This window comes from Argentina silus, assembly GCF_951799395.1.
Source record: "Argentina silus genome assembly, chromosome: 2".
NCBI classification, from domain to species: domain Eukaryota; kingdom Metazoa; phylum Chordata; class Actinopteri; order Argentiniformes; family Argentinidae; genus Argentina; species Argentina silus.
Window position 1 is genome coordinate 27,578,438 of NC_139656.1, and position 24,426 is coordinate 27,602,863.

Consider the following 24,426-nt stretch of genomic DNA (forward strand, 5'->3'; position numbering starts at 1 on the left):
CTTCAATGTAGTGTTGTAGCTGACTGTGTCCTGTTCTCACTCTGTCTTTTGTTTTGCTCTGTTTGTTTTTCCTACTTTCCTACCCTTGCTTCACTGACTACATCTACACACACACACACACACACACACACACACGCACACGCACATACACACACGTGCACACACACATACACACGCATATATACACACACACACACACACATACACACACACACACACATACACACACACACACACACACACACACACATACGCTGATTCAATAATGCAGCCTGCACCCAAAGCCTGTGGGTGATTGTAGGGGAGGGGGGGAGGGAGGGAGGGGGGGGTGATTGTATGGGACAGGATGGAGCGTGAGCAGGAGAGAGAAAGAGAGATAGCGTGTGAGAGAGAGGGAGGGGGGGAGGGAGGGGGGGGGGGTGACAAGAGAGGTGATGGCAGGACACTCAACAGGGGGCACGTTGCGTAGGAGGTCACTGCTGCGATAGACAGAGAGGGAGAAAGAGAGAGCGAGAGGGAGAGAGAGAGAGAGAGAGGGAGAGAGAGAGGGAGAGGGAGAGAGAGAGGGAGAGGGAGAGAGGGTATTGAGACAACAGAAGAAGGGAGGAGAGTGAGGGGCAACAGCTGCTATTGCTGCAACCCCTGCAGCAATAGCAGCTGTTCACCGGGCAACCATGGCGTCAAAGGGGCGTCATTGAAGTTTGCGTTCCCTCCACTGAGTCAGCTCGAGCAGCGAGAGTCCGGAGAACGCCCAACTGACACACCAATCAAACACACCTGCCGTGCTCAACTGTATGTTACTCAGGAACACAAGGCTGGAGTTCAGGGGTCAGGCGTCTAGGGCTGTCAGTCAGCCTTTATTGGATTAATCTACCAATTAATCTGATGTGGAAATCTGATGTTTTTGTTTCGTTTTGTCTTATTATTCATCATAAGCCATTGAGGTGGTCAGATACTGTATGTTCGAAACATTTCTAGGCAAGAAAGCCAAAGTGTTCCTCAATAATGATTGGGGGAGTAATAGGGCGCTTTACACATGAACAGTGAGTATGATGGCCTCCGCATTAAAGGTGTGAATTTCCATTTTAATTTCCATGGAGCTTCCTTGGTACAGCACTCTTGTTTACACGTCACTCACTCTAGCTTTAAGTTCTTGTCCTTGGTCTGATATATAAAAAGACTTTGAATTGTTTGTCTAATCTGGCCCCCTTCATGCAACAAAGTATGTTTTTGTTACCCAATACGGTAAGAGAAACAAATAGTGCCACTGTAACCGAGGTGATATGCTAAACTCCCTCCTCAGGTATAAATACCCCCACCTCAGGTATAAATACCCCCTCCTCAGGTATAAATACCCCCACCCGTGCCATGGAGTTTCTAGCTTTACAGTGACTTTACAGGCTGGTTCAAATCCATTGTTTCTGTGGGCGGTCATGTGTGTTGGCAATACAGAGGACACAGGTTTGAGACACGTGTGAGTTTGTGTGCGAATACTGTTCACAGCAGCGTGACACCTGTGCTATGTGGATTCTGTTTTTTTAATCCCTCCCTCCCTCTTTCCCTCCCTCCCTCTCCTTCCTCCCTCTCTCTCTCTCTCTCTCTCTCTCTCTCCAGCACTGCCAGTAACTCGAACCGGAGCACACCCGCTTGCTCGCCCGTCCTGCGCAAACGCTCGCGCTCGCCCACGCCCCAGAGCCCCGAGGGTGAGACCATGGTGGAGAAGGGCTCGGACCACTCCTCAGACAAGTCCCCCTCCACCCCTGAGCAGGTGGTGCATCGCACCTACAGCCAGTCTGTCCACTCCACCACCCGCAGCGGGGGCAAGAACTCCAAAGTGAGTGCGCACAGAGGGACGTATACACACACACACACACACACACACACACACACACATACGCACCTGTTAGTCTGCCACAGTTGGGGAAAAAAGTCAAAGGTTAACAGCCGCAAGCACCCACAACACACACAAACACACACACACACACACACACACACACAGACACACACACACACACACACACACACACACACACACACACACCCCGTACACAAACACTCTTCGCTTTATAGTCCAAAAAGTCAGGGTCACTTTGATACATGGTCAGATCTAGGCACTTGCACATATCAGCTTTTCCTATAATTATCCTGACCTTGCAGTACCCGTTGGCATTGACTTAACTGCAACCTGGGGATAGCTCTCATGGGGCAGCTCTGGACACGCCCCCAACACAAACCCAACACACTCAACAATCTAACTAGCCCCGCCCACTGGCGATCATCACACCCTTGGCCCCACCCCATGTGTACTGTACCACCACCACAGTATAGTATAAACATGTCTGCTTTACTATGGTCCTTCTGACCGCCAGAGGCTTACACAGGAGGGAAACCCTCACAACAGCAGAGGCACCCAATGGTCAACCACCCACAGCTATTACTGTGTTCTTTCTTAAACTCAACGTTGACGTTTGTTAGTAGAGAATGCCATGAAATAGCGGGGGTTGGAAAGACTGCATCTCGGCATTTCACCATATAAGGTGCTTCTTGTACCTATTTTTCATATTCCATTTCATGCTAACCGTAAGAGTGTCTGTTGCCTTTCACATCCAACCTCTAGAGTTGACTTGTCAATCACTTGTCATGTTGTTGTTTTTTTTCTTATTTGGTTGTGCCATTGAACTCCTTTTGGTTTTCCTTTAGAGACATAACTGTTAAGTTTCGCGGCCATCTTAAAAACCACAAGCTGAGTCTGTAACTTGAAACTGTTATGGATTCTTTTCTTTCTTATGTACTTGCTGTTACTTTCTTTGTTTGTTTGTTCTTTTCTGATTTTTCTTTGTTCTTCTTCTCATGCATGCTAGTCTCACAAGCGACTTTCCAAAGTAAGCATCACTCTTTTCTGGTCTTTCTCCTCCTGCTTGCTGTCTCCACCAAGCCTGTGTCATACCCCACTACCCCTGCGCTAAGCTCATACGTCTCTCCTCTATGCTTCCCTAAATCTATCTGCATTACACTAACACAGCCCTGATCCCAGATGAACTCCCTAACCCCCCCCACCCTACCCCATTTGGCACCTCCAGTTGATCAAGTAGGTTCATAGCCAATATGGGTGGAATCCTAACTCCAATCGTCGCACAAATTTCCCATTGACTTCAATGCAAGATTGAGGCCAATGTCAGTTATGCGTGCGGATCTCATGTTAGGCTTCCACCCTTTGGGAATAGCTCCGCCTTGTCCTCTGATTGGCTAGGCGGCATTGTTCCCATATTGAGAACACCTATCAGATCTTTCAAATCTACGCGTGTGCCTCGGGGTTAAAGGCTTAGGGTCTGTTTGGGATTGGCTGGGTACTGTATTTATCGCCTGCGTTTGCCTATTCTACTCTGCAATCCAGGGGAGGCTGGTGGAGGTAGAAATCGGAGGACGGGCTCATTGTAATGCACGGGATGGAATGAGAAAATGGTATCCACCACGTGTGTTCGATTCCGTTCCTCACTCCATTCCATGAATTACAATAAGCCCGTCCTCCGATTTTACCTCCACCAGCCTCCCCTGCTGCAATCTTTCCCTACCCCGTTTCTTCCTCAAGACAACTAACACTTTCTCTAACCTAAATGATGTCGGTCTAGATCAGACCCTATGCTTACCTGTGCCACTCTATTGACCTTGCCTAACCTACCCCACCCAGACTTTCTTCCTACCCAACTCGAATTCAGAATCCCAAATCGACCCTCTAGCCCCTGTTCCCTAGGCACTTGTGGAGAGACTGAGATTCGGCTCGTTGGATAAATGTCAACAACACAGCGTATCCCCTCAGATATCCCATAGGGACTAGGGGCTAGGGGCTAGGGGTCAATTTAGGATTGGACACACTCCCTTCTGTTTCCTGATGGCATCATCTCCTCCAGCATAACCACCTCTGTCCTACTGTTGTTTCATGTCATGTGCTGCTCATGTTGTTCCTTTGCTTTGATGTTGGACCATGGCAGTTGAGCCTATTTTGCAGAAAAATACATTTTAGTTCAGAGCTCAATTACCAATCTCACTTGCAGTAAATAACGAGGAAGACATTTCACTTTGTCAAGGAAGAAGTCAGTGGATCCAGCGAAACATGCTTTAGAATAGACACACCCCTTGTATTGATACACATTGAGACTCACACACGCATACTAATGTATACACACAGAATAAACTCACATATCCCTTGTATTGCATTGACACACACACACAAACACATACACACAGGCACATACACTGCACATGCCTAGCATCTGGATGACAACACATAAGAAGCGATAGAAATTCAATAGAAATCACGATTTCAACTGGACTGAGCCTTTAAACAATAATATGCAAAGAAAGCCTTGCATGGTTCGTATCACTGTTGGAACACCATAACACAATTCAAGAACCATCCGCATTCCATCTCTTGTCCCTCCAGCTGTTTATCTAACGTGTGTGTCTATGTGTGTGTCTTTACCTCACCTCTCATTTGCACCATCGCTTGTTGTCTGTCTGTGTGTTCATTTTCTTTCCAGTATGACAGACTAAACCTGATTAAAGTAAGCGCTCATCTTTTTATTTGACCTCTTGGCCGTCCATTCCATACATGACCCATGACCCCTGACCCCCCCCCCCCCCCCCCATGTGCTCTCCGTTCCACCTCCCGATCCCATCTCCTGTACCTCCCTGAGTTCAATGTGCTCTTAGTGGTAACCCCACTTGATAATGACAACATATGCTGCTTCATTGTAAATTGCACATGTTTTGTACAGTACATGGTCTTAAAGGATTATGTTGTTGAATATCTAGCATTGTGTGCTTTTTTTACATTATGTGTTTACATGTGTGTGTATGTGTTTGTAATCTGTGTGAGAATTCTTAGGATAACAGTAATCTCTCAGTTTACCCACCTTTATTATCTTAGTGAAATAAGGTTTACCTATCTTTTCTGCTAGGTCAATGTTATTAGCATTAGGGTCATACCCCACCTATTCAATCTATGGTGTTCAGGATTTACCCACCTGTGATTTTACCACGACTACATCCCCGGTAATCTAATCTACCCCTAGTGTGTAAAAGCCAGGTGATCTTATGTGGTTCATCTGTTTTGATGTGAACCTCAGGTCTGGTTCTTAGCCCATGTCGGTGTTAGTCAGATCTTCACTAGAGAGTCCCTCCTAATCAATGACCGAACCTTATTTCCCACCTAAGACTTCATACTGTAGGTAATGCTGCCCCCTTGTGGCACATTGGAGTAACAGTGTTTCGTAGCCGATTCACTCTGAACCTTTCTATTACATTGATACTGTAGCAGTTTTTCTATTTTTTCAAGTGTCAGGGCTTGTATTTAACAGAAATATTATTTGTTGTTTTTTCCTAGCCCTCTTGCTAACCCAAACATTTCTCTCTCTCTTTTTGTCTCCTTCCCCACTGTGACGTTGGACATTGTGACCACAGAAAAGCCAGAGCTGGTATAACGTAAGTCCTTCTCTTCTCTTTTCTCTCTCGTGGGTTTGACTGATATTGTGTCATGCTAGATGAAGTCATAACAACGCGGGGAGTCAGTGTTGTCAAGCCCCAGTATGTGATGCTTTGTCGTTGAAAGAACTTGGCTACTGCTTATTGATTATTGAGGCAGGCTTCATATGTCTTCAGTGCTGTTGTTCTCTAGATGACCGTGGACATAGTCCCTCATTGTCAAGAAAGGACAAGAGGCTAGCTCCCATGTTTCATTTTGAATGTGTTGATGAGGTGCAGTGGGAATGCTGTCTCTTCTTTTCTTCCATGAAGTTGCTTTTTATATAATTAAAGCTCCCGGGGAAACTTATAGGGTTGCTTTGCAGATATAAAAATCTTTGAAGTACTTTCCCCCCTGAGTGTCCAGTCTAATCCGGCCTACACAGACTACACCATCATAAAGATGGTATTCATCTGAAATGATGAACGCTTTCCAAACTTTTCTCTGAGGGAATATTTGAAAAGCGGAGCCAGAGGCCAAATCAGATGTCATCAAATGAATCATTAAAATGTCTTCGGTTTGGACACGTTTTCATTGTCCCAGAGCGAACAGTGAATTTCTCAATGCAGTTGCCTTGTGGTAATTTTTCCATGGGAAATGAAGACACTGGAGATGAATGCCATTCAGTATGAGGATGTGGTTCTGTTTTTTTCTTGTGTGTGTGTGTGTGTGTGTGTGTGTGTGTGTGTGTGTGTGTGTGTGTGTGTGTGTGCGTGTGCGCGCGTGCATGTGTGTGCGTGTGTGTGTATGTGTATGTGTGTGAGTGAATGGCTTTTGTTATACTTGGTCCTCTCCGGACTGCAGCGCTGGCCTCTGCCCTTGGACTGCAGATAAGCAGAGAAACACACAAAAGGGCCATTGTGGAGCGACCGGTCAATCCCCCCCCACCCCCCTCAGATGAACCAGGCTAACTTTTGTTATGTGGATCAGGGCTAAACAAGCCCGATCAATGCATCTCAAACCCCATGACTGGCTGGAAAAAGTTCACTCCCCCTCTTGCTTTTTGCTGGAGGTTTTCCCTGAATTCACATGTAGATACACAGACACTGTATATTTGCTTTCCCATGAACTGCAGTGGATCTACTGGTAGTTTATTTGCCCTCTCCCTTTCTGTTTCTTATTCTGATAATATTATTAGTGTCTCATATATCAGCTCGCCTTGTCTGGAGACCAAAGAACAATGTTGAATAATAACACATCTAATAACACATCTAATAACACATCTAAGACCCAAAGACGCTTAACGCGGTGAACGGAAATTAGACTTTTTTTTGTGACTCGGTCCGGCCGTTGCAGGGTGTGTGGGATGATGTGATGCATTTCCTGTTTGGGAAAGTCAACAGGAAGCATGTACGATGGGGATATGGTGTATGTCTCATGATTGGCTCCTTTTGTGTTTTATTGTGTGTCTGTGTCCGAAAAAGGGTTGAGAGATGAGATAACTGGGTCTGCAGTTACAGGCTCTCCTTACATTTAATAGGCTGATATCAGACATCTTAACCCTTATTCACACGACTGAACGGGTTAAGCTGAGCTGAGCCGCAGGGCCTGGTTACGTATCCACCATGGTTGCTGTAACAGTGCTGGAAAGAACAATGTGAGAGGAATATTTCAGAGCCAGCACAGTGTGGTTCGGGTCAGCCCTGCAGTGTCTAAAGCCCCTTAGGTCTGGCACTTAAGGTCTATTTATGTGGGCTATCCTTTAGGGTAGGAGTCATTCTGAAATGCACTCCGGTGATTGGTAATGTGATTTAGTGCTCCCAGGTCACATTGCATCACAGATACATCGCTCTGCGTAAGTAATGGAACAATGAAGCATTCTTTCTTCCTTTGGCTCTATACTCCATACGTTTGGATTTGATTCAAGTATAATGTATTTCAGGGCACCAAATGTAATAGGACAGATTCATATAATGTCCAAATTAAGCACTCATGTCACTCACTCACTCATTAGTATTTGGTCAACAATCCTTTACATGCATTGACCCCACCAGACGCTGAGTGTCTTCTCTGGTGATGCTCTGCCAGGCCTGTACTGCAGCCATCTTCAGTTATTGTTTGTTTTGAGGTCTTTTTACCTAAAATCTTATCATCAGGAAATGAAATGCATGCAAATGCAAATTGGATTTAAATCTAAAGATTGACTTGGCCAGTCAAGAACATTCCATTTTTGGCACTGAAAAACTCCCCAGTTGCTATGGCAGTATGTTTGAGGTCATTGTCTGACTGTATAATGAAACACCATCCAATGAATTTGGAGGAATTTTGGAGGCTCGCACTCGAGCACACAGCATGTTTCTGTACACTTCAGAATACATTCTGCTGTTGCCGTCAGCAGTTACATCATCCATTAAGACAAGTGAGCCAGTTCTAGTGGCAGGTATATATTCCCAAACCCTAATACCCCTTCCACCATGTTTCACAGATTAGTTGGTATGCTGTAAAGATCCCTTTTTCTCCAAACCTTTTTCCAGACTAGCTGGCTTTTAAGTTAGCAAATTGTAACCTGACCATCCTTCTTGAGGATAACTAGTGGTTTGCACCTTGCAGTGAAGCCTCTGTAGTTAGGCTGGTGACTTATTCTGCCGATGGTAGTCTCTGACACATTCCAGCCTACCTCCTGGAGAGTATTGCTGATCTGTGGACAGTTGTTTTTCACAATTATGGTGAGCATTCTTTGGTCATCCACTGTAGGAGTCTTCCTTGGCCTACCAGCCCGTTTGCAATTGCTGAGATCACCAGTGCATTTTTTTCTTTTTACTGTTCTAAACTATTGATTATGGCAAGTTTCAGCCTAATAATGGCTTACTTGACTTTCAGTGACACCTCTTTGGTCCTCATGTTGACAGACATTAATAGCAGACTCCAAAGGCAAACACAAAGCCTAGAATCAATACTAGACATTGACAGCTCTCTTATGTCGGCACAAATTATGTGACAGAACACACCTGACTAACCAGAAACACCTGCCAAGCCAATCGTCCCATTACTTTTGGTGCCCTGAATTACGGGGACTATTTATAAAAAGTGTTGTCATTTGTAAATGGTGGAACCAAAATGTACACAAATACCATCCAAACTTTTGCAGTATAGAGCCAAAAGAAGAAAAAGTGCTTCACTGTCCCATTACTTACACCGGGTACTATACAGGTAGATGTAGGGTGTTTCTCTGTGGTCTATAATGTGGATTTATACATCCCAAAGAGTATCTGCACCAAATGATTTAATCCATTTGGGGATTTGGGGAAACTCAATGCGGTGTAGCTGAAATAGTTACTGAATGTCCTTTCACAGTCCAAGCCCACTCCTTCCCCTAGACCAGCAAAGTTCTTCAAACATTGATTGATTACAAGTGTTACTCTCTTGTGCCTTTGTGCGGCTGGATTACTCAAGCTTACTTCAACAACACTTTTGGGAAAACTCACCACAGACTAGTCATCAGTGAGCAGCTGGGCTACAGTAGTTGTTTGTCACAGAGCTCTCTGTGGTTGTCTCCGCGTGGTGACCACTCGCTCCTCCTCACAGGCAGTGAGATGAGACACACACCTGTATGCAGGTAAGGCGCCTTTCACTGCTGGGTCCAAAAAGGCCCAAACACACTGACGAAAATGCACAAGAGGCTTTAACGGACCTCCTTGAGCGTCCCATCTGCCTTTGACCGTCCTACCAGCAGGGGGAGCTTTGAGAGGAGATGGTATCGTATACTCACCCCTAGTGCTCCTAGAGGTCAGCTAGCCTCGTGCTACAGCGGAGGCTGGTGGAGGCAGACATCAGAGGACATGGAATGAGGAATGGTATCAAACCCGTTGTAATGCACGGAGCGGAACGAAGAAATGCATCAAACACGTGTGTTTGATACCATTCCTCATTCCATTCCCTGCATCACAGCGTGTTTGATACCATTCCTCATTCCATTCCCTGCATCACAGCGTGTTTGATACCATTCCTCATTCCATTCCCTGCATTACAGCGTGTTTGATACCATTCCTCATTCCATTCCCTGCATTACAGCGTGTTTGATACCATTCCTCATTCCATTCCCTGCATTACAGCGTGTTTGATACCATTCCTCATTCCATTCCCTGCATTGCAAGGAGCCTGCCCTCCTATGTCTTCCTCCACCATCCTCCCCTGATGTACTAGTCATGATCTATTAGCTGTAGCCTCTTCTCACAGCCACTGTATCTCTGACAACACTTTGTTCATTTATACGGGCATTCGGCGAATGAGAGCCCCCCAAAAAAATCATCCAGTGTGATTTTGATGGGTTCTGATTTGAACACACTGTGGACGAAATTCTGAGGAAACTCCTCCCTTCTCCCTAAAGCCAAGACCCTCCTCCTACTCCTCGCTGTTGTTTTTCCTTTCCCTCCTAGAGTTGTTTATGGAACCCTGGAGCTATGCCGGTTTGTTGGAAGTTGAAAACAGGATGTGCTCAGTAGTGTTTGATGTGATGGGTGTTGCGACCTGTCAGTCATTCCATTTTGAACATCAAAATGAGCCTGACCACTTCAAACCGCTCAGTAGCCATTCAAACAAGCGATGTTTGACAGACTCTACAATGTGGAGCGTGTGGAGTAGTACCCGGAGTCAGGTCGTTGTGAGAGACTCCATGAGGTGTAGCAGCTTTCACAGCTCTGGGTAATGTCAGTGAGATGTTTGTGTCGGAGGGTGGAGGGGAGGGGATAGGGTGAAGAGGAGGGGAGAGGAGAGGGGAGGGGGGAGTTTTGAGTGAGGGGGAGGTCTGTGTGTGGGGGGGGGCTGTGTAGCTGTGAATCACCTTCCTGGTATGATAGTACGGACGTCCCACGCCCCCTAACCTAAAGTACCCCCTAACAAAGGGTCTTTAGAGTTCATTCACCTCATGTCCTGAGAGAGAGAGAGAAAGAGAGAGAGAGAGAGGGAGGAGGGGGTGGTGGTGGGAGGGACAGAGATGGAAAAGAGGGACTGAGAGAGGTCTGGCAGGGGCGTTGTCCTTGGCCACGCTACAATGTTTACACCATGGACTACTCGTGCACACACACACACACACACACACTTTCTCTGTCTCTCTCTCTCTCTCTCTCTCTCTCTCTCACACACACACACACACACACACACACACACACACACACACACACACACACAAACACAAACACACACAATGGCTCTCTGTGTAAAGCTCTGTCCTTGCACACAAAACCCCTGCATTCAATGCTTGCCTCACTTTCTCTAGAAAATCTGCTCTGGGTATCATATGAGAAGAAGCCATTACTTGTTGTTAAACTTAAACACACACACACACACACACACACACACACACACACACACACACACACACACATACACACACATACACACACATACAAGCAAACACACAAGGAATCAGGGTCTTCACAGAGCTCCTGAGGTCAATTCAGTGAGGAGGCAAAGCGAGGGCTTTTCCAGAAAGTTGATTGGTTCCTTAACTTCCTTAAGTGCTGTGTTGTTGTTGTTGTGGTGGTGGGCTGCCATGGGGAGGAGAAGAGGCTCAGCCTCTAACAGGCTGACGGAGGGAGGAAGAGAGAGTGAGGGAGGGAGGGAATGGAGAAGGAAGAGGAGGAGTAGGGCTTTTGGAGGGGCTTCATATCCATATCCATAAACACACACCCACACCCACACCCACACACACACAGTACATCTACTCCTGCTGCACTCCAGCACCCCTCTACACCCTCTACTGGGAAAGACCCTCCCATCGTTCCTCCCTCTCTCTCTCTCTCTCTCTCTCTCTTTTTCTTTCTTTCTCTCTCTCCCTCTCTCCTTTACACACAAAAACACACACTCACTCCTCCCACTCCACTCTTCTCAAGAATTGTTTTCTAAGAACCGTTCAGAGAGAGAGAGAGAGAGAGAGAAGTAGTTTCAGCAGTTAGGACTAGGGTTTTAGTGTGTGGACAGCACTGTGTGGTTAGCCTGGTATGTGTTGTGTGTGTTTGTGTGGTGTGTGGTGTGTGTGTTTGTGTTGTGTGTGGTGTGCTGGGGGTAGGGCACCGTCCGTCCTGGTACTCACTGTTTGCCCTTATTAATGAGTAACTGCCCTTACTGGAGGGGCAAAAACACCCTGCAACTACCACCAGAGGATTTAAATCTCACTCAAGACGACAAACACTAGAGTGTGGCAGATTTCAAAGAGAGAGAGAGAGAGGGAGAGACTGCTGCTCTTTTGGTTAGTTTTAGTTTTACAGGGTTTCCTGAATCGGGCAAACTTTGGCAGATGTTTAGACCTCTTCGGTTGGACCTGTATGTTCGGAACTGGAAAAAGAGCCAACATTCTTCTGAGGAGTATTTGTGTTTTGATGAGTTTGTTTAAGGATGGCTGTTGGATGTTGTTTGAAGAGAAGATCGTAGCCTTTTTCAGACACCTTTGGAGGAGGTATCCTAAGACACTGAGGACAACTTTGTTGGTGCCCCTAGACAAACAGAACCAGTGCATCTGGTCCAACGGCCCTCACGAGATTTACGAGATCGACTCCTTCCCCCCAAAAAAACAGGAGTGGGAAGAAACCATTCAGACTGGGGGGCACCCCTTTTTTTCATTTTCTGACTGTAAATCATTACCTACCCCCCTCACCCTCTACCCATTCCGTCCACCCAATTCCTCAGACAGCGGTATTCCTTAGAGACACATTCCTACTGGCACTGCGGATTTACTGCGGTCTTGGTTTACCCCCGGCTGTCAACTGGAGCCCTCTCTATCTCAGAGCCTTGACTGTGGGAATACCTTCCTGCAAGCCATCGTTCACCGGGGCGCGGAGGGGGGGGGTTGGGGGGTTTCATTAGTAACTTGTCAGTCAAATAGGTATGTGTACAGGTGTGCGATAGAAAGGCATTTTTTGGCACTGGGGTACTAGTGAGTGTTCTTTATGAGAGTAATACAGTTCTCAGATGCAATCATTGAGAGTTGTTTGAGTTGCCTTATCTTGGAAAGTTAAGGTAAGGGTTAGTTTCAAGTTTTGTGATTTTTGTATTAGTGCTGCTCACACTAGAGTAGTCCCCCGAGAGCTGAGGTTACTGCAGGTCAACAGCAGACCAGGCAGCGCTGTGTGTGCGTGTGCGTGTGCGCACGCGCGTGTGTGTGCGTGTGTGTGTGTGTGTGTTTGTGAGCGATCAGAGTCATGAGGCAGGGCTGAGCAGCTTGGCTTATAGACAGGGAGGAGTTCCTTTTGCCTACAAGGACGGTGGAATACCAAATCTAATCAGACAGACCATTCTCCAGGATAAGAGACACCACTAACACGCTCATCAAGAGAGAGAGAGAGAGAGAGAGAGAGAGAGAGAGAGTCAGAGACAGAGACAGAATGAAGGAGAAGGGGAGACACACACATACAGAGACCCCAGCCCTGGACACTTCTACCAGCATGGAGACAGAGACTGAGACAGATTCCCTGTCAGACTGGGAGACCATCCCCCAGTCACATGAGGCCCAGGCCCACTGGGAGACCTGGGACTGGGAGTCAGAGAGTATCCCAGCCGTAAGTCACTTTGGCCTGGGGTGGAAGTTGGGGAGAATGTGTTAATGTCAAGGTAATAATCCAATGCCAAAACGAGTCAACACTACTTTGTCTCACACTGAAAAGTGACGGACCCGTATGGACCTGCGGTCGGGGTCCTGGGTTTTGAGTTGACACACAGGGTCGGAGTGAGGATAGATGGGAGATTAAGGGGATCGAGAAATATCTACTGGATCTACCTAAACTCACACCCGTGTGTTAGTTTCCCGCTAAGCCTCCGACCGCGACCTTGGTTGACCGTCGCGCTCCAGAGCGATGAATCACAGGGGTTTGGTTGGGTTCTCTCTCACCGGACTGATGTTGGCTCCAGCTCTGAGTTGGAGAGCCAGAGGGGGGGGGGGGGGAGAAAGAGAGGGAGAGAGAGAGAGAGAGAGAGAGAGAGAGAGGGAGGGAGGGAGGGAGGGAGAGAGAGAGAGACAGACAGACAGACAGACAGACAGAGAGGATGATTGACTAGCTACGTCAGGGTCAACACAGGAGACAGGCAACATGTGGAGAATGGATCTAGTGATCAAGTGATCCTCAATCCTGGTCCTGGAGAGCCACAGAGGGTCCAGGTTTTTGTCCCAGCCTCATGCTACCATTGAACCAATCAACCTATCTTCAAAACCGTGAGTAGTTCAGGTGTGTCACTGCTGAGCTGGAGAAAATGCCTGCAGTAATGCGACTCCAGAACCAGGAGTGAGGGTCACTGGTCTAGATCCTCTAGTTGTGATTCTGCATGGGCTTCAGGGGAGGCTGGTGGAGGTAGAAATAAAGGTAGAAATCCCATTGTAATGCATGAAATGGAATGAGGAATGGTGTCGAAGAAACTCAGATTTCTACCTCCAACAGCCTCCACTGATGGGCTTACTGTCTGTAACTTGAGGGGTTTCTGGTTTGTACACAGTTTGGTTGCTTGGTATCACTAGACTTGAAACCACAGCATCAGAAAATAGCTGTAAGACGATGGGGCCTTTTGATATCCCAGAATTGACTGTTTGATGTGGGATTTTGTTGTTTTCTATTGAAATCAGACACAACCCAAGGCGATGCTAACCGCTAGAAGATCAGTGACGTAGCAGAGGGTAAACGCTTACGCCCTTTTTTGGGGGGTGAATAGCGTTTGGTTCACCCACCATTTTAACGAAAATTAGCACATTTTAACATTAGCTCTCACGTCCGTCAGACCGCTAACATCTCTGCAGTTGTCTACACTAAGAGCGGTTGTCATCCCTGCCTTGTCTGTTCCTGAAGAATGCAGTGTTTGTCTCATCAGAGCCAGGCGGCCTGGGCTGTGGTCAACACTGCAGATAAGAGAGCTCTCTCTCTCTCTCTCTCTCTTTCTCTCTACCTCTCTCTCTCTCTCTCTCTCTCTTTCTCTCTACCTCTCTCTCTCTCTCTCTCTCTCGCTCTCTCTCTTTCTCTCTACCTCTCTCTCTCTCTCTCTCTCTCTCTCTCTCTCTACCTCTCTCTCTATCTCTCCCTCTCTCTCTCACTGGCCTCTACAAGGAAATATGTTTATCTGCCCTCGTTGAGAAGGAGAGAGGAGGAGACTGTGTTAGTACTTGTATGGAGAGACATATTAGGAAAAGGAACGTTTCCACGGAAATAGAAGTTTATTTGTGGTGTGTGTGTGTGTGTGTGTGTGTGTGTGTGTGTGTGTGAGAGTATGAGTGTGAGTGTGAGTGTGAGTGTGTGTGTGTGTGTGTGTGTGTGTGTGTGTGTGTGTGTGTGTGTGTGTGTGTGTGTGTGTGAGTGTGAGTGTATGCGTGCGTGCGTGTGTGTGCGTGTGTCCCAGTGTATGTATGCCCGTTGTGCATATTTGTGGATTCCACTCTGAGTGTCTGATGACTGTTGCGTCCCCTCTCAATGTGCCTTCTCTCTCTGTCCCTCCTGCAGGTATTGAGTCCCACGTACAAGCAGCGCAATGAAGACTTCAGGAAGCTCTTCAAGCAGCTGCCCGACACGGAACGCCTCATCGTGGGTGAGTGAAGGGACAAGAAGATGTCAATGCAGAACCGCCAACAGCTTTCAATAGATTCCCCCTACTGAACCCTTCTCAAAACCTCCATACGTCACCACATACACACTCCTCTATTGCCAACGTCAATATGACTTATATATTGGCATATTCACTGTGGAATTTCAAAGATATCGATCCGGAGACCAGAGGTTTAATATATCACATTTACAGCCTTCATAATTACTAGTTATATTATATGTTGAGTTGTCCAACTTCTAAAGGAAATTATGACATATACCCTCCTCAAACCCTCCTGTGACATAAACACAACACAACTGTGTTTGAAGCTCAAAGACAGTTTGGTCTTTTGTTTGATCTCCAGATGTTTCATTTTTTGTTGTGGGAGAAATGACCCCTGACATTTGAAATTACCCGTGACATTTGACCCCCTTAACCTTTGACCCCCTTCACTGACAGACTACTCCTGTGCCCTGCAACGAGACATCCTCCTGCAGGGACGCCTCTACGTCTCGGAAAACTGGATCTGTTTCTATAGCAACATCTTCCGCTGGGAAACGCTGGTATGGGAATTAGTGTTTCCTTTACTATCATCATGGGTTAACACTGTCCTCTTTAGCATGCACAATATACTATTTTTTTTACTCATATTTGTATCGCCTAGTTCAGCTCAGAATAACTTTAGGACATTACACATTCGCAATAATTGAGGGACTTTCCCATGCCATGCCATGGCTATAGACATGACCGGCCCCGTCTCTGTATAGGTGTCCTACTTTGTTATTAACACCAACATCACATGAGCTGTCCTTTCCTCCGGAGTCCTACCATGTTGTAGTCTGACCATGTTGTCTCTCTCCCTCTCTCTCTCTCTCTCTGTCTCTCTCTCTGTCTCTCTCTCTGTCTCTCTCTCTCTCTCTCTCTCTCTCTCTCTCTCTCTCTCTCTCTCTCTCTCTCTCTCTCTCTCCAGCTGACAGTGCGGCTAAAGGATATTTGCTCCATGACCAAGGAGAAGACTGCCCGCCTCATTCCCAATGCCATCCAGCTGTGCACTGACAATGACAAGGTCAGGACTGGACGCCCACACACATGCACGCGCACATGCATGCACACACGCACACGCACACACACACACACACACACACATATTTTAAATACTTTATTTGGGTTCACAGTAAAGCATAACATTCAAAAGAGCCCCGAATATAACAACAATAGAACAAAAGATAACTGTTCATGATAACTGTAAAGTTGTTATTTGTGAGTCATTTGTGACAAAGTCTGTTAGGACGTTGTAATATCCTGTCCTTTGTTGCCTCTCGCTTCCTGTAGCACTTTTTCACCTCGTTTGGGGCAAGGGATCGGACGTACATGATGATGTTCAGACTGTGGCAGAACGCTCTGCTGGAGAAGGTAAGACCGAAAGTAGAGTGGACTTTCAACGGCCAACACAGAGTGTGGAGTATCTGGGTTTTGCTGTTTCAAAAACCTTACATTTTTGCCCTCTTTTTTATTTTTCCTCCTCTTACCCCTCTCTCTCTCTCTCTCTCTCTCTCTCTCTCTCTCTCTCTCTCTCTTTGTCCCTCCCCCGCCTTCTCCCCCCCTCTCTCCCCCCCCCCACCTCTCTCCCCCCCACCTCTCTCTCTCTCTCTCTCTCTCTCTTTGTCCCTCCCCCGCCTTCTCCCCCCCTCTCCCCCCCCTCTCTCCCCCCCACCTCTCTCTCGCTCTTTCTCCCCCCCTTCTCCCCACCCCCCTCTCTCTCTCTCTCTCTCCCCCCCCTCTCTCCCCCTCTTTCAGCCCTTGTGTCCCAAAGAGTTGTGGCACTTTGTGCACCAGTGTTATGGGAATGAGCTGGGCCTGACCAGCGACGATGAGGATTATGTGCCTCCCGACGATGACTTCAACACCATGGGGTGAGTTTTGACCCCACACACACCCACACACACACACACACACACACACACATACTAACACACTCACATACATGTTCGGACCATGTTTTTCATAGTTTGAAATACTCTCTGTGTTAACGCCGTCTACAGTAAGCTGTGAGCTTGTACTGTGGCCATGTGGGTATTCTGGTATTATCAGTTTGCATCACTGTCATTATGGTTATATGTACAAAGAAACACTGCTGCCCATGTCAAAGGTCCCTGGCTGATGGGCTCTGCAGAGCATGTGCTGTATACAGCAGTGGAGGCTGGTGGAGGTAGAAATTGGAAGACGCTCATTGATACCATTCCTCCTTCCATTCCATGCATTACAAACACACGTGTGTTTGATACCATTCCTTATTCCGCTCCCTGCATTACAATGAGCCCGTCCTCTGCTTTCTACCTCCGCCAGCCTCCCCAGGAATACAGAACAAACACAAAACATATCTATGAACACACAGTACTTAGTGCACGAACACTTTACATACAGTACAGTGTTCACACACACATATGCATATTCTGTACATACAGCATCCATGTAAACATACAGAACCACATACGTACCATACATCTAGGCGCATACGACCCCAGGACCATGCAGAGTAAAGCGCCCGGCGGGCGGGGTTGCCAGAGCTGATAATCTTGATATACAGCTGTTCCCCTTGCCCGTGGTGTAGGTACTGTGAGGAGCTGCCCGTGGAGGAGAACGATGCCAACGACAGCACCTGCGCCAAGACCCCCGAGGCCAAGCCCGACCTCAGCCCCCTGCTGCCCCGCATCGCCGGCTTCCCCAACAACAACAGCCACCACGCCCTCGCCAGCCTGGCCGGCAGCCACCCACCGGGCCACGTGGTGAGTCATGATAATAGAATAGATGCCATCTAGCTGACGCTTTTACGCAAAGCGGCTTACATTGCAGTGAGTGTATACATTTTTCAGTATATATGGTCCCAGCGGGAATCGAACCCACCACCTAAGCGCTGTTAACGCCATGCTCTACCATCTGAGCCGCAGAGGACCACAGTGCTACGGGAGCACACTGGAGTCTTTTTGGTTTTTTTGTGTAGTTTAGCTTTATTTGACCATTTTTAAAAGCCAAGCACACATCGTACCAAAACCCACATGGATCAAATTGTCGAGTATATGGCACGATGAAGTCAAAGACTTCCATTGTGGTCCCCGTGACCCCTGTGACCCCACGACTTGGGAGTCTGAATACTAAGCCATCCGTCTCACGGTCACCTAACGGTCACCTCACGGTCACCTCACGGTCACCCCAGAGACGTCTGTATGGAGTTTAGGAGACAAGGCGCGATCATGAGCCAACAGCATCAACATTGTGCGACCTCAACAGGGAGATTCCTAACTCCTTGGGACATGGAGATAACACAGCCATTAAGCCTAGAACAGGGATTCAGGCCACACACAGAGGCTATGTGTAATCCCTCACCATTTTAATCATTTTACGTTGATTGATTTGATCAGAGTAATGGCATTTTTTCTCAGGTGATGGGCTAACTTCATTAAAAGGAATAGCCTGTATGTACAGCAGGCTTACTGTATGTAGGAGAGAATGAGCATTCTGTACAGGCCAATCAAATCAAACTGTATTTAGAGAGCGACAATGCGCTTTTCAGAGAAGACAAAGAAGAAACAAAAAAAGACGAAAACACGAGGGTCATAAAAGTATCAACGGTCACGTGAGTCGGAACAGTAAAAGCAGAGAACAACAACTGACTCGACCCCTCCCCCCCCCCCCCCGCAGTACGACCTGCCCCTGTTGGACGAGTTCCCTGCCTGTCTCCCCGACAGCGAACTCCTGACCCTCCCATTGGCCGGCAACCGGAGCAGTGATCACAGCAGCCCCGCCCCTTCGCCCTCGCTCGACTTCAACGACAACGAGGATCTTCCCACCGAGCTGAGCGACTCGTCGGAGACGCATGACGAAGGTGTGTGTCTGACGCATACACACACACACACGCACGCACACACACACACACGCACTCGCACGCACGCACGCACACACACACACACACACACACACACACACACCAGTGATATTGTACACTCTCCAAACCCTAATATTTACTGGCAAGCTACACCAGAAGTGTTTCAGGTGTTTTCCTGCAATCCAAGAGTTCAGTGATGAAAACTACATAAGCTGACACGTTATACACACACGCCATGATCATGCTTATCCTCTTCTCTCTCCTCCTGTGTGTGTGTGTGCGTGTCCTCAGCAGGGGAGGTGGAGGCCTTCGAAGAGGACCTAAATGGGAAGCAGTACATCAACGAGGTGTACAAGTTCAGCGTGGACAAGATGCACGACATCCTGTTCACAGAGTCCACCTTCATGAGAGATTTCCTGGAGCAGAGACGTTTCTCAGGTGATACTCTAGAAATGCCTCCTTCATTTGCCTCCTTCCTTTGGTGTATTTACACACACACACACACACACACACACATACACACACACACACACACACACACACACACACATACACACACTGATCACTGTCTTGACTAGTGGTCGGATTGATGTAATCAATAGAGTGTTAACCTTGCAGTCATGGGAGGGAAGGAGGGAAGGAGGGAAGGAGGAGGCAGTGTTTTCAAACAGAGCCCTTGGAGGGAAAAACTAAGGGGACACACAAAATGAGGTTAAAGTTCAGGATTTGTCACCCAAATTTAGGGCGAAGGGTTTGGTTAAGGGCAGGGTCAGGGTCATGTATAGGTTTTCATCCAGTCGGACATTGGTCAGGAAGGTCCCTACCCCAAGGAGGGTGATCTGATCTTTTGTGTTGTGCCCACCCCCACCCCCCACCCCCCCACCCCCTCCCCTAGACATGGTCTACCACCCCTGGAGGAAGGAGGAGGCAGGCAACCAGACCAGAGAGATCATGTACACCATCTCCCTCACCAACCCCCTGGCTCCCAAGACAGCCACAGTCACTGAGACTCAGGTGAGTGGCGCCCCCGTGTGGCACGGTAGGCTTATGACAGGTTTAAACCTGCACAGCCTATAGCACAGTTATGACAGTAGAGGGCAGACTCCCCTAAATGAAATGGGATTACGCGGTGAGTGCCAAGCACATACATACATACATACATACATACATACATACATACATACATACATAGATACATAGATACATACATACATAGCCTTTTCCTCATTTCTACACCGCTACTGTTGTCTCTTCAACCTGGTTGAGTCAAGTGCAAACACATCAGGATTGATTATAGGAGAATTATATAGGTATTTTTCCGGTTTTTTTCCCTGTGTAGAGTTAACAGTGTTTCTCATCCCGTGTGGTCAGACTCTGTACAAGGCCAGCCAGGAGAGCGAGTGTTACATCATCGACGCGGAGGTGATCGCTCACGACGTGCCCTATCACGATTACTTCTACACCCTCAACCGCTACATGCTCACCAGGGTGGCGAAGAACAAATGTCGGTTAAGGTGAGAGAGATGACTGTCCACGTGGAGGTTTGTGAGACCGATATGGGCTATCTGTTCGAATGACACCTGATTTGTACATTCATTTCATTCGCTGGATGAAGCGGTCGTATGTTTCGATTTGAGACCCATTGGATTCACTTCCTCACAGACATGTCGCTGGTCAGAGTCTAATTTGATCAGAGTCTAAGTGTGTGTGTGTGTGTGTGTGTGTGTGTGTGTGTGTGTGTGTGTGTGTGTGTGTGTGTGTGTGTGTGTGTGTGTGTGTGTGTGTGTGTGTCGGTGCACGCATGTGTGTGTCCTGCAGGGTATCCACAGAGCTGCGCTACAAGAAACAGCCCTGGGGGCTGGTCAAGGGCTTCATCGAGAGGAACTTCTGGAGCGGCCTGGATGAGTACTTCAGACACTTGGGTCAGTTTCCATTACAGACTGTCAGCATGTGATTTTACATCCTGACACATTAAAAATGAGCTGCATTTTCTTGTATGTTCAACATTGAGTAGCTTGACTGGATCTGTCGACAATGACACACATACTATGTAGTCAAGTCAAGTCAAGTCAATCTTTATTATCCCTGAAGGGAATGTGCTCTGCAGACAGGGTGGACACACAACCACACACAGTACAAAACACAGATACACTTTAAAAACAATCAATAATTGTATTTAACCTTTATTTTAGCAGGGGGTCCAATTGAGACCATGGTGTCTTTTACAAGGGAGCCCTGCATACACACAGTTGACAACTACAAGACAATTACAAGAGCTCATTACATGTGATCGTATAGCAAGTGTTTACCCAGGAGCGTAAAGCCTTTCCGTGCCTGCGCCCCCACAGTGTTAGAGCTCAGTAAGGTGGAGGTGGTCCTCTGCGAGCTCCACGGACAGTCTCCCAAGTCCAAAGCCCTGCGGACGGGCACGGTGAGGAGGAGGAAACGCCCCCTGGTCCACCTGAGACCCGCCCACATGGACGAAGCCCTCAGCCCCGTGACCACTCCCGAGGACGAGGAGGAGGTCATCCACCGCATCAAACACGTGGCAGGTCAGAGGTCACAGGGGCTGGGCCTATGTCACAGTGTTGACTCAAACAAGAAATGTGGTCACTTTTTTCTTTTTTTTTTTCTTTTTTTTTTTTATGAAGCTCTTCAAATGTTCTTCAAATCTTTTCAATTTTCAAGTTATCAACTAGCCAAGGACAGCGTTTGATAGTGGTGTCGTCACTGTAATCCACTTGCCGGTTTGTGTTATATCAGACAATCTCTGATTCAGACTCAGTGTGAGAAGGGCATTTGACATTTAGTGTAACATGTCTTTGACCACTTTCATTTTATACTTTTTGATGTGCATTTTGGCATATGAATTTGAGAGAACCGTCTTGGGCATCAATTACAAGTCGGAATTAACCTTAATATTTGATTATAAGAGCAATGGAGTTTCAGTAGGTCTTGTATTGTATTTCTATTCTATTCGTATGGATCTAAAATGGCGGCGTCTCCCTCCCCCCTCAGGTTCTACTCAGACCAGACACATCCCTGACCATGTCCCTGGCGGCCTGGCGCTCTACAGCGTCTCCAAACTCCTCCTCATCATCAGCTTTGTGTGAGTATCCCCCCCATCGCCAGCCTGGTTAGGGGCGTCACCCCCTGACACAATGGTTCTGTTTGAGATTGGGTAATGGGTTGTTTACTGTGAATAGCTGGGTAATTCCTTTTTCGTGTTGTTCACTTTGTGTTGTAGAGAGTGCTAACAGCCCCCTGTAACCCCACGTGGGTCTTTTTTGATTCTGTGCGCGACATAAAAAAACACCAAACCCAAGAGTTGTTATTGCATTTCCTGTATTATTAGTTGTTGCCGTAGAAATAGAGTTCTATTTGTATTCTATTCTATTTCTATGGTTGTTGGAACCAGTGGAGGCTGGCGGAGGTAGAAATGGGAGGACGGGCTCATTGTGATGCATGGAATGGAATGAGGAATAGTGTAATATACAGTGTATATTCCATTCCATTCATTACAGTGAGCTCGTCCTCCGATTTCGACCTCCGCCAGCCTCCCACTGGTTGGAACATCCTCTCCCTCGCTGTGTGTGACAGTTGGTTCCACTGGCGGAGATGCGACTGATCTGTTGGTCTAGTTTTCTCTCTGTTGTTGTTTCATGTAATGGTTCTCATTTCTCTGTGGATTCTGTCTCATCGTGTCATGTAATTAAATCTGGCCAATCACACTCCTGCACCACTTCTTCTCTTATTCGGTGTCCCAGACCAAGACAAACCGCTCATCGATTCTCTGATGAGTTTAGTCTCCCGTTTTCTCCCTCTGCTCCCTCTTGGAGGAGTGGTGTAGGAGTGTTTGAAAGGGGGGCATAGCGACGCTGTCTCTCTCTCTCTCTCTCTTTCTCTGTCTGTTCTGGTGGTTTGTGTAATCTTTCTCTCTTTCTCTCTTTCTTCTTGTCTCCATTGCATCCTATAGGATCTGTATAAGGTATTCAACTTTTTCATGGACTTGGTTCACCTTGTACTACTACTGTTTTAGCAGTCGCATGATCCATCCCTTGCAGTAGTTCTGGGCTTTTCAAATGAGTCCTACCTATCTGTAGTCTGGAGTCAATATCAGTTTTTTTTCCTTTTACCCCTCCTCTCTCTCTCTCTCTCTCTCTCTCTCTCTGCCTCTCTCTGTCTCTCTCTCTCTCTGTGTCTCTCTCTCTCTCTCTGTCTCTCTCTCTCTCTCTCTCTCTCTCTCTCTCTCTCTCTGTCTCTCTCCCTCTCTCTCTCTCTCTCTCTCTCTGTCTCTCTGTCTCTCTCTCTGTCTCTCTGTCTCTCTCTCTCTCTCTCTCTCTCTCTCTCTCTCTCTCTGTCTCTCTCTCTCTGTCTCTCTCTCTCTCCCTCTGTCTCTCTGTCTCTCTCTCTCTGTCTCTCTCTGTCTCTCTGTCTCTCTCTCTCTGTCTCTCTCTCTCTCTCTCTCTCTGTCTCTCTCTCCCTCTCTCTCTCTCTCTCTCTCTCTCTCTCTGTCTCTCTCTCTCTCCCTCTGTCTCTCTGTCTCTCTCTCTGTCTCTCTCTGTCTCTCTGTCTCTCTCTGTCTCTCTCTCTCTGTCTCTCTCTCTCTCCCTCTGTCTCTCTCTGTCTCTCTCTCCCTCTGTCTCTCTCTCTCTCTCTCTCTCTGTCTCTCTCTCTCTCCCTCTGTCTCTCTCTGTGTCTCTCTCTCTCTCTCTCTCTCTGTCTCTCTCTCTCTCTCTCTCTCTCTCTGTCTCTCTCTCTCTCCCTCTGTCTCTCTCTGTGTCTCTCTCTCTCTCTCTCTCTGTCTCTCTCTCTCTCTCTCTCTCTCTCTGGTCTGTAGCCTGGTGTTGTTGGTGTTTCTGAACATGATGCTGTTCTATAAGCTGTGGATGCTGGAGTACACGACACAGAGCCTGGCCACTTCCTGGCAAGGCCTACGACCACAAGAAAGGTACTTGACCCCAAAAGATCCAATCCAAATGCGTAATTATTACGAAGAGACGTCTAGAAGGAATCACCCTCTAGGTGGCGAACTCTGTTTCAGTAAACACTCTCTGTGTGTTTCAGTAAACTTCCGCAGACGCAGCTGGAGTGGGCTCAGCTCCTGGAGTCGCAGCAGCGTTACCACGACGACGAGCTGCAGAAGTGGAAGGAGATCATTAAGTCGTCTGTGCTGCTATTGGACGAGGTGAGAGACGACCACGAGGTGTTCCTCCGAGTCTGACCAGAGCAGATCGGATCTACGGGATCATCAATCATCAACTTTTAGATTAGATTAGATTAGATTAGATTCAACTTTATTGTCATTGTGCAGAGTACAAGTACAGAGACAACGAAATGCAGTTAGCGTCTAACCAGACGTATATACAGGTAGTGCAGTATATGAGCAGTATAAGTAGTGCAGTATAAGTATAAGTAGTGCAGTGTAGCAGTATATGTATTAGCAGTATCATTCAATCCTAGAACTGTGTTATAGCCAGGGCCTGGATTCTCCCAGTCAGGTCTCATCATGATTAGGAAAAGGTCA

General features: G+C 47.4%; 1 protein-coding gene across 1 annotated transcript in view; it reads left to right on the top strand.

The window, feature by feature from the left end:
- gramd1ba (GRAM domain containing 1Ba) overlaps window positions 1-24,426 on the top strand; it is a gene marked incomplete at its 5' end in the record, with an annotated part of 60,745 nt that overhangs the window by 32,668 nt on the left and 3,651 nt on the right. Inside the window, 17 exons of the mRNA XM_083665423.1 lie at window positions 1,615-1,834; window positions 5,461-5,481; window positions 14,935-15,019; window positions 15,476-15,579; window positions 15,987-16,082; window positions 16,349-16,429; window positions 16,814-16,929; window positions 17,628-17,802; window positions 18,716-18,899; window positions 19,194-19,337; window positions 19,795-19,913; window positions 20,271-20,413; window positions 20,718-20,821; window positions 21,248-21,451; window positions 21,918-22,008; window positions 23,740-23,850; window positions 23,967-24,087. Coding sequence (XP_083521549.1) covers window positions 1,615-1,834; window positions 5,461-5,481; window positions 14,935-15,019; window positions 15,476-15,579; window positions 15,987-16,082; window positions 16,349-16,429; window positions 16,814-16,929; window positions 17,628-17,802; window positions 18,716-18,899; window positions 19,194-19,337; window positions 19,795-19,913; window positions 20,271-20,413; window positions 20,718-20,821; window positions 21,248-21,451; window positions 21,918-22,008; window positions 23,740-23,850; window positions 23,967-24,087 — 2,119 coding nt within the window. The remainder of the gene's footprint in view (window positions 1-1,614; window positions 1,835-5,460; window positions 5,482-14,934; window positions 15,020-15,475; window positions 15,580-15,986; window positions 16,083-16,348; window positions 16,430-16,813; window positions 16,930-17,627; window positions 17,803-18,715; window positions 18,900-19,193; window positions 19,338-19,794; window positions 19,914-20,270; window positions 20,414-20,717; window positions 20,822-21,247; window positions 21,452-21,917; window positions 22,009-23,739; window positions 23,851-23,966; window positions 24,088-24,426) is intronic.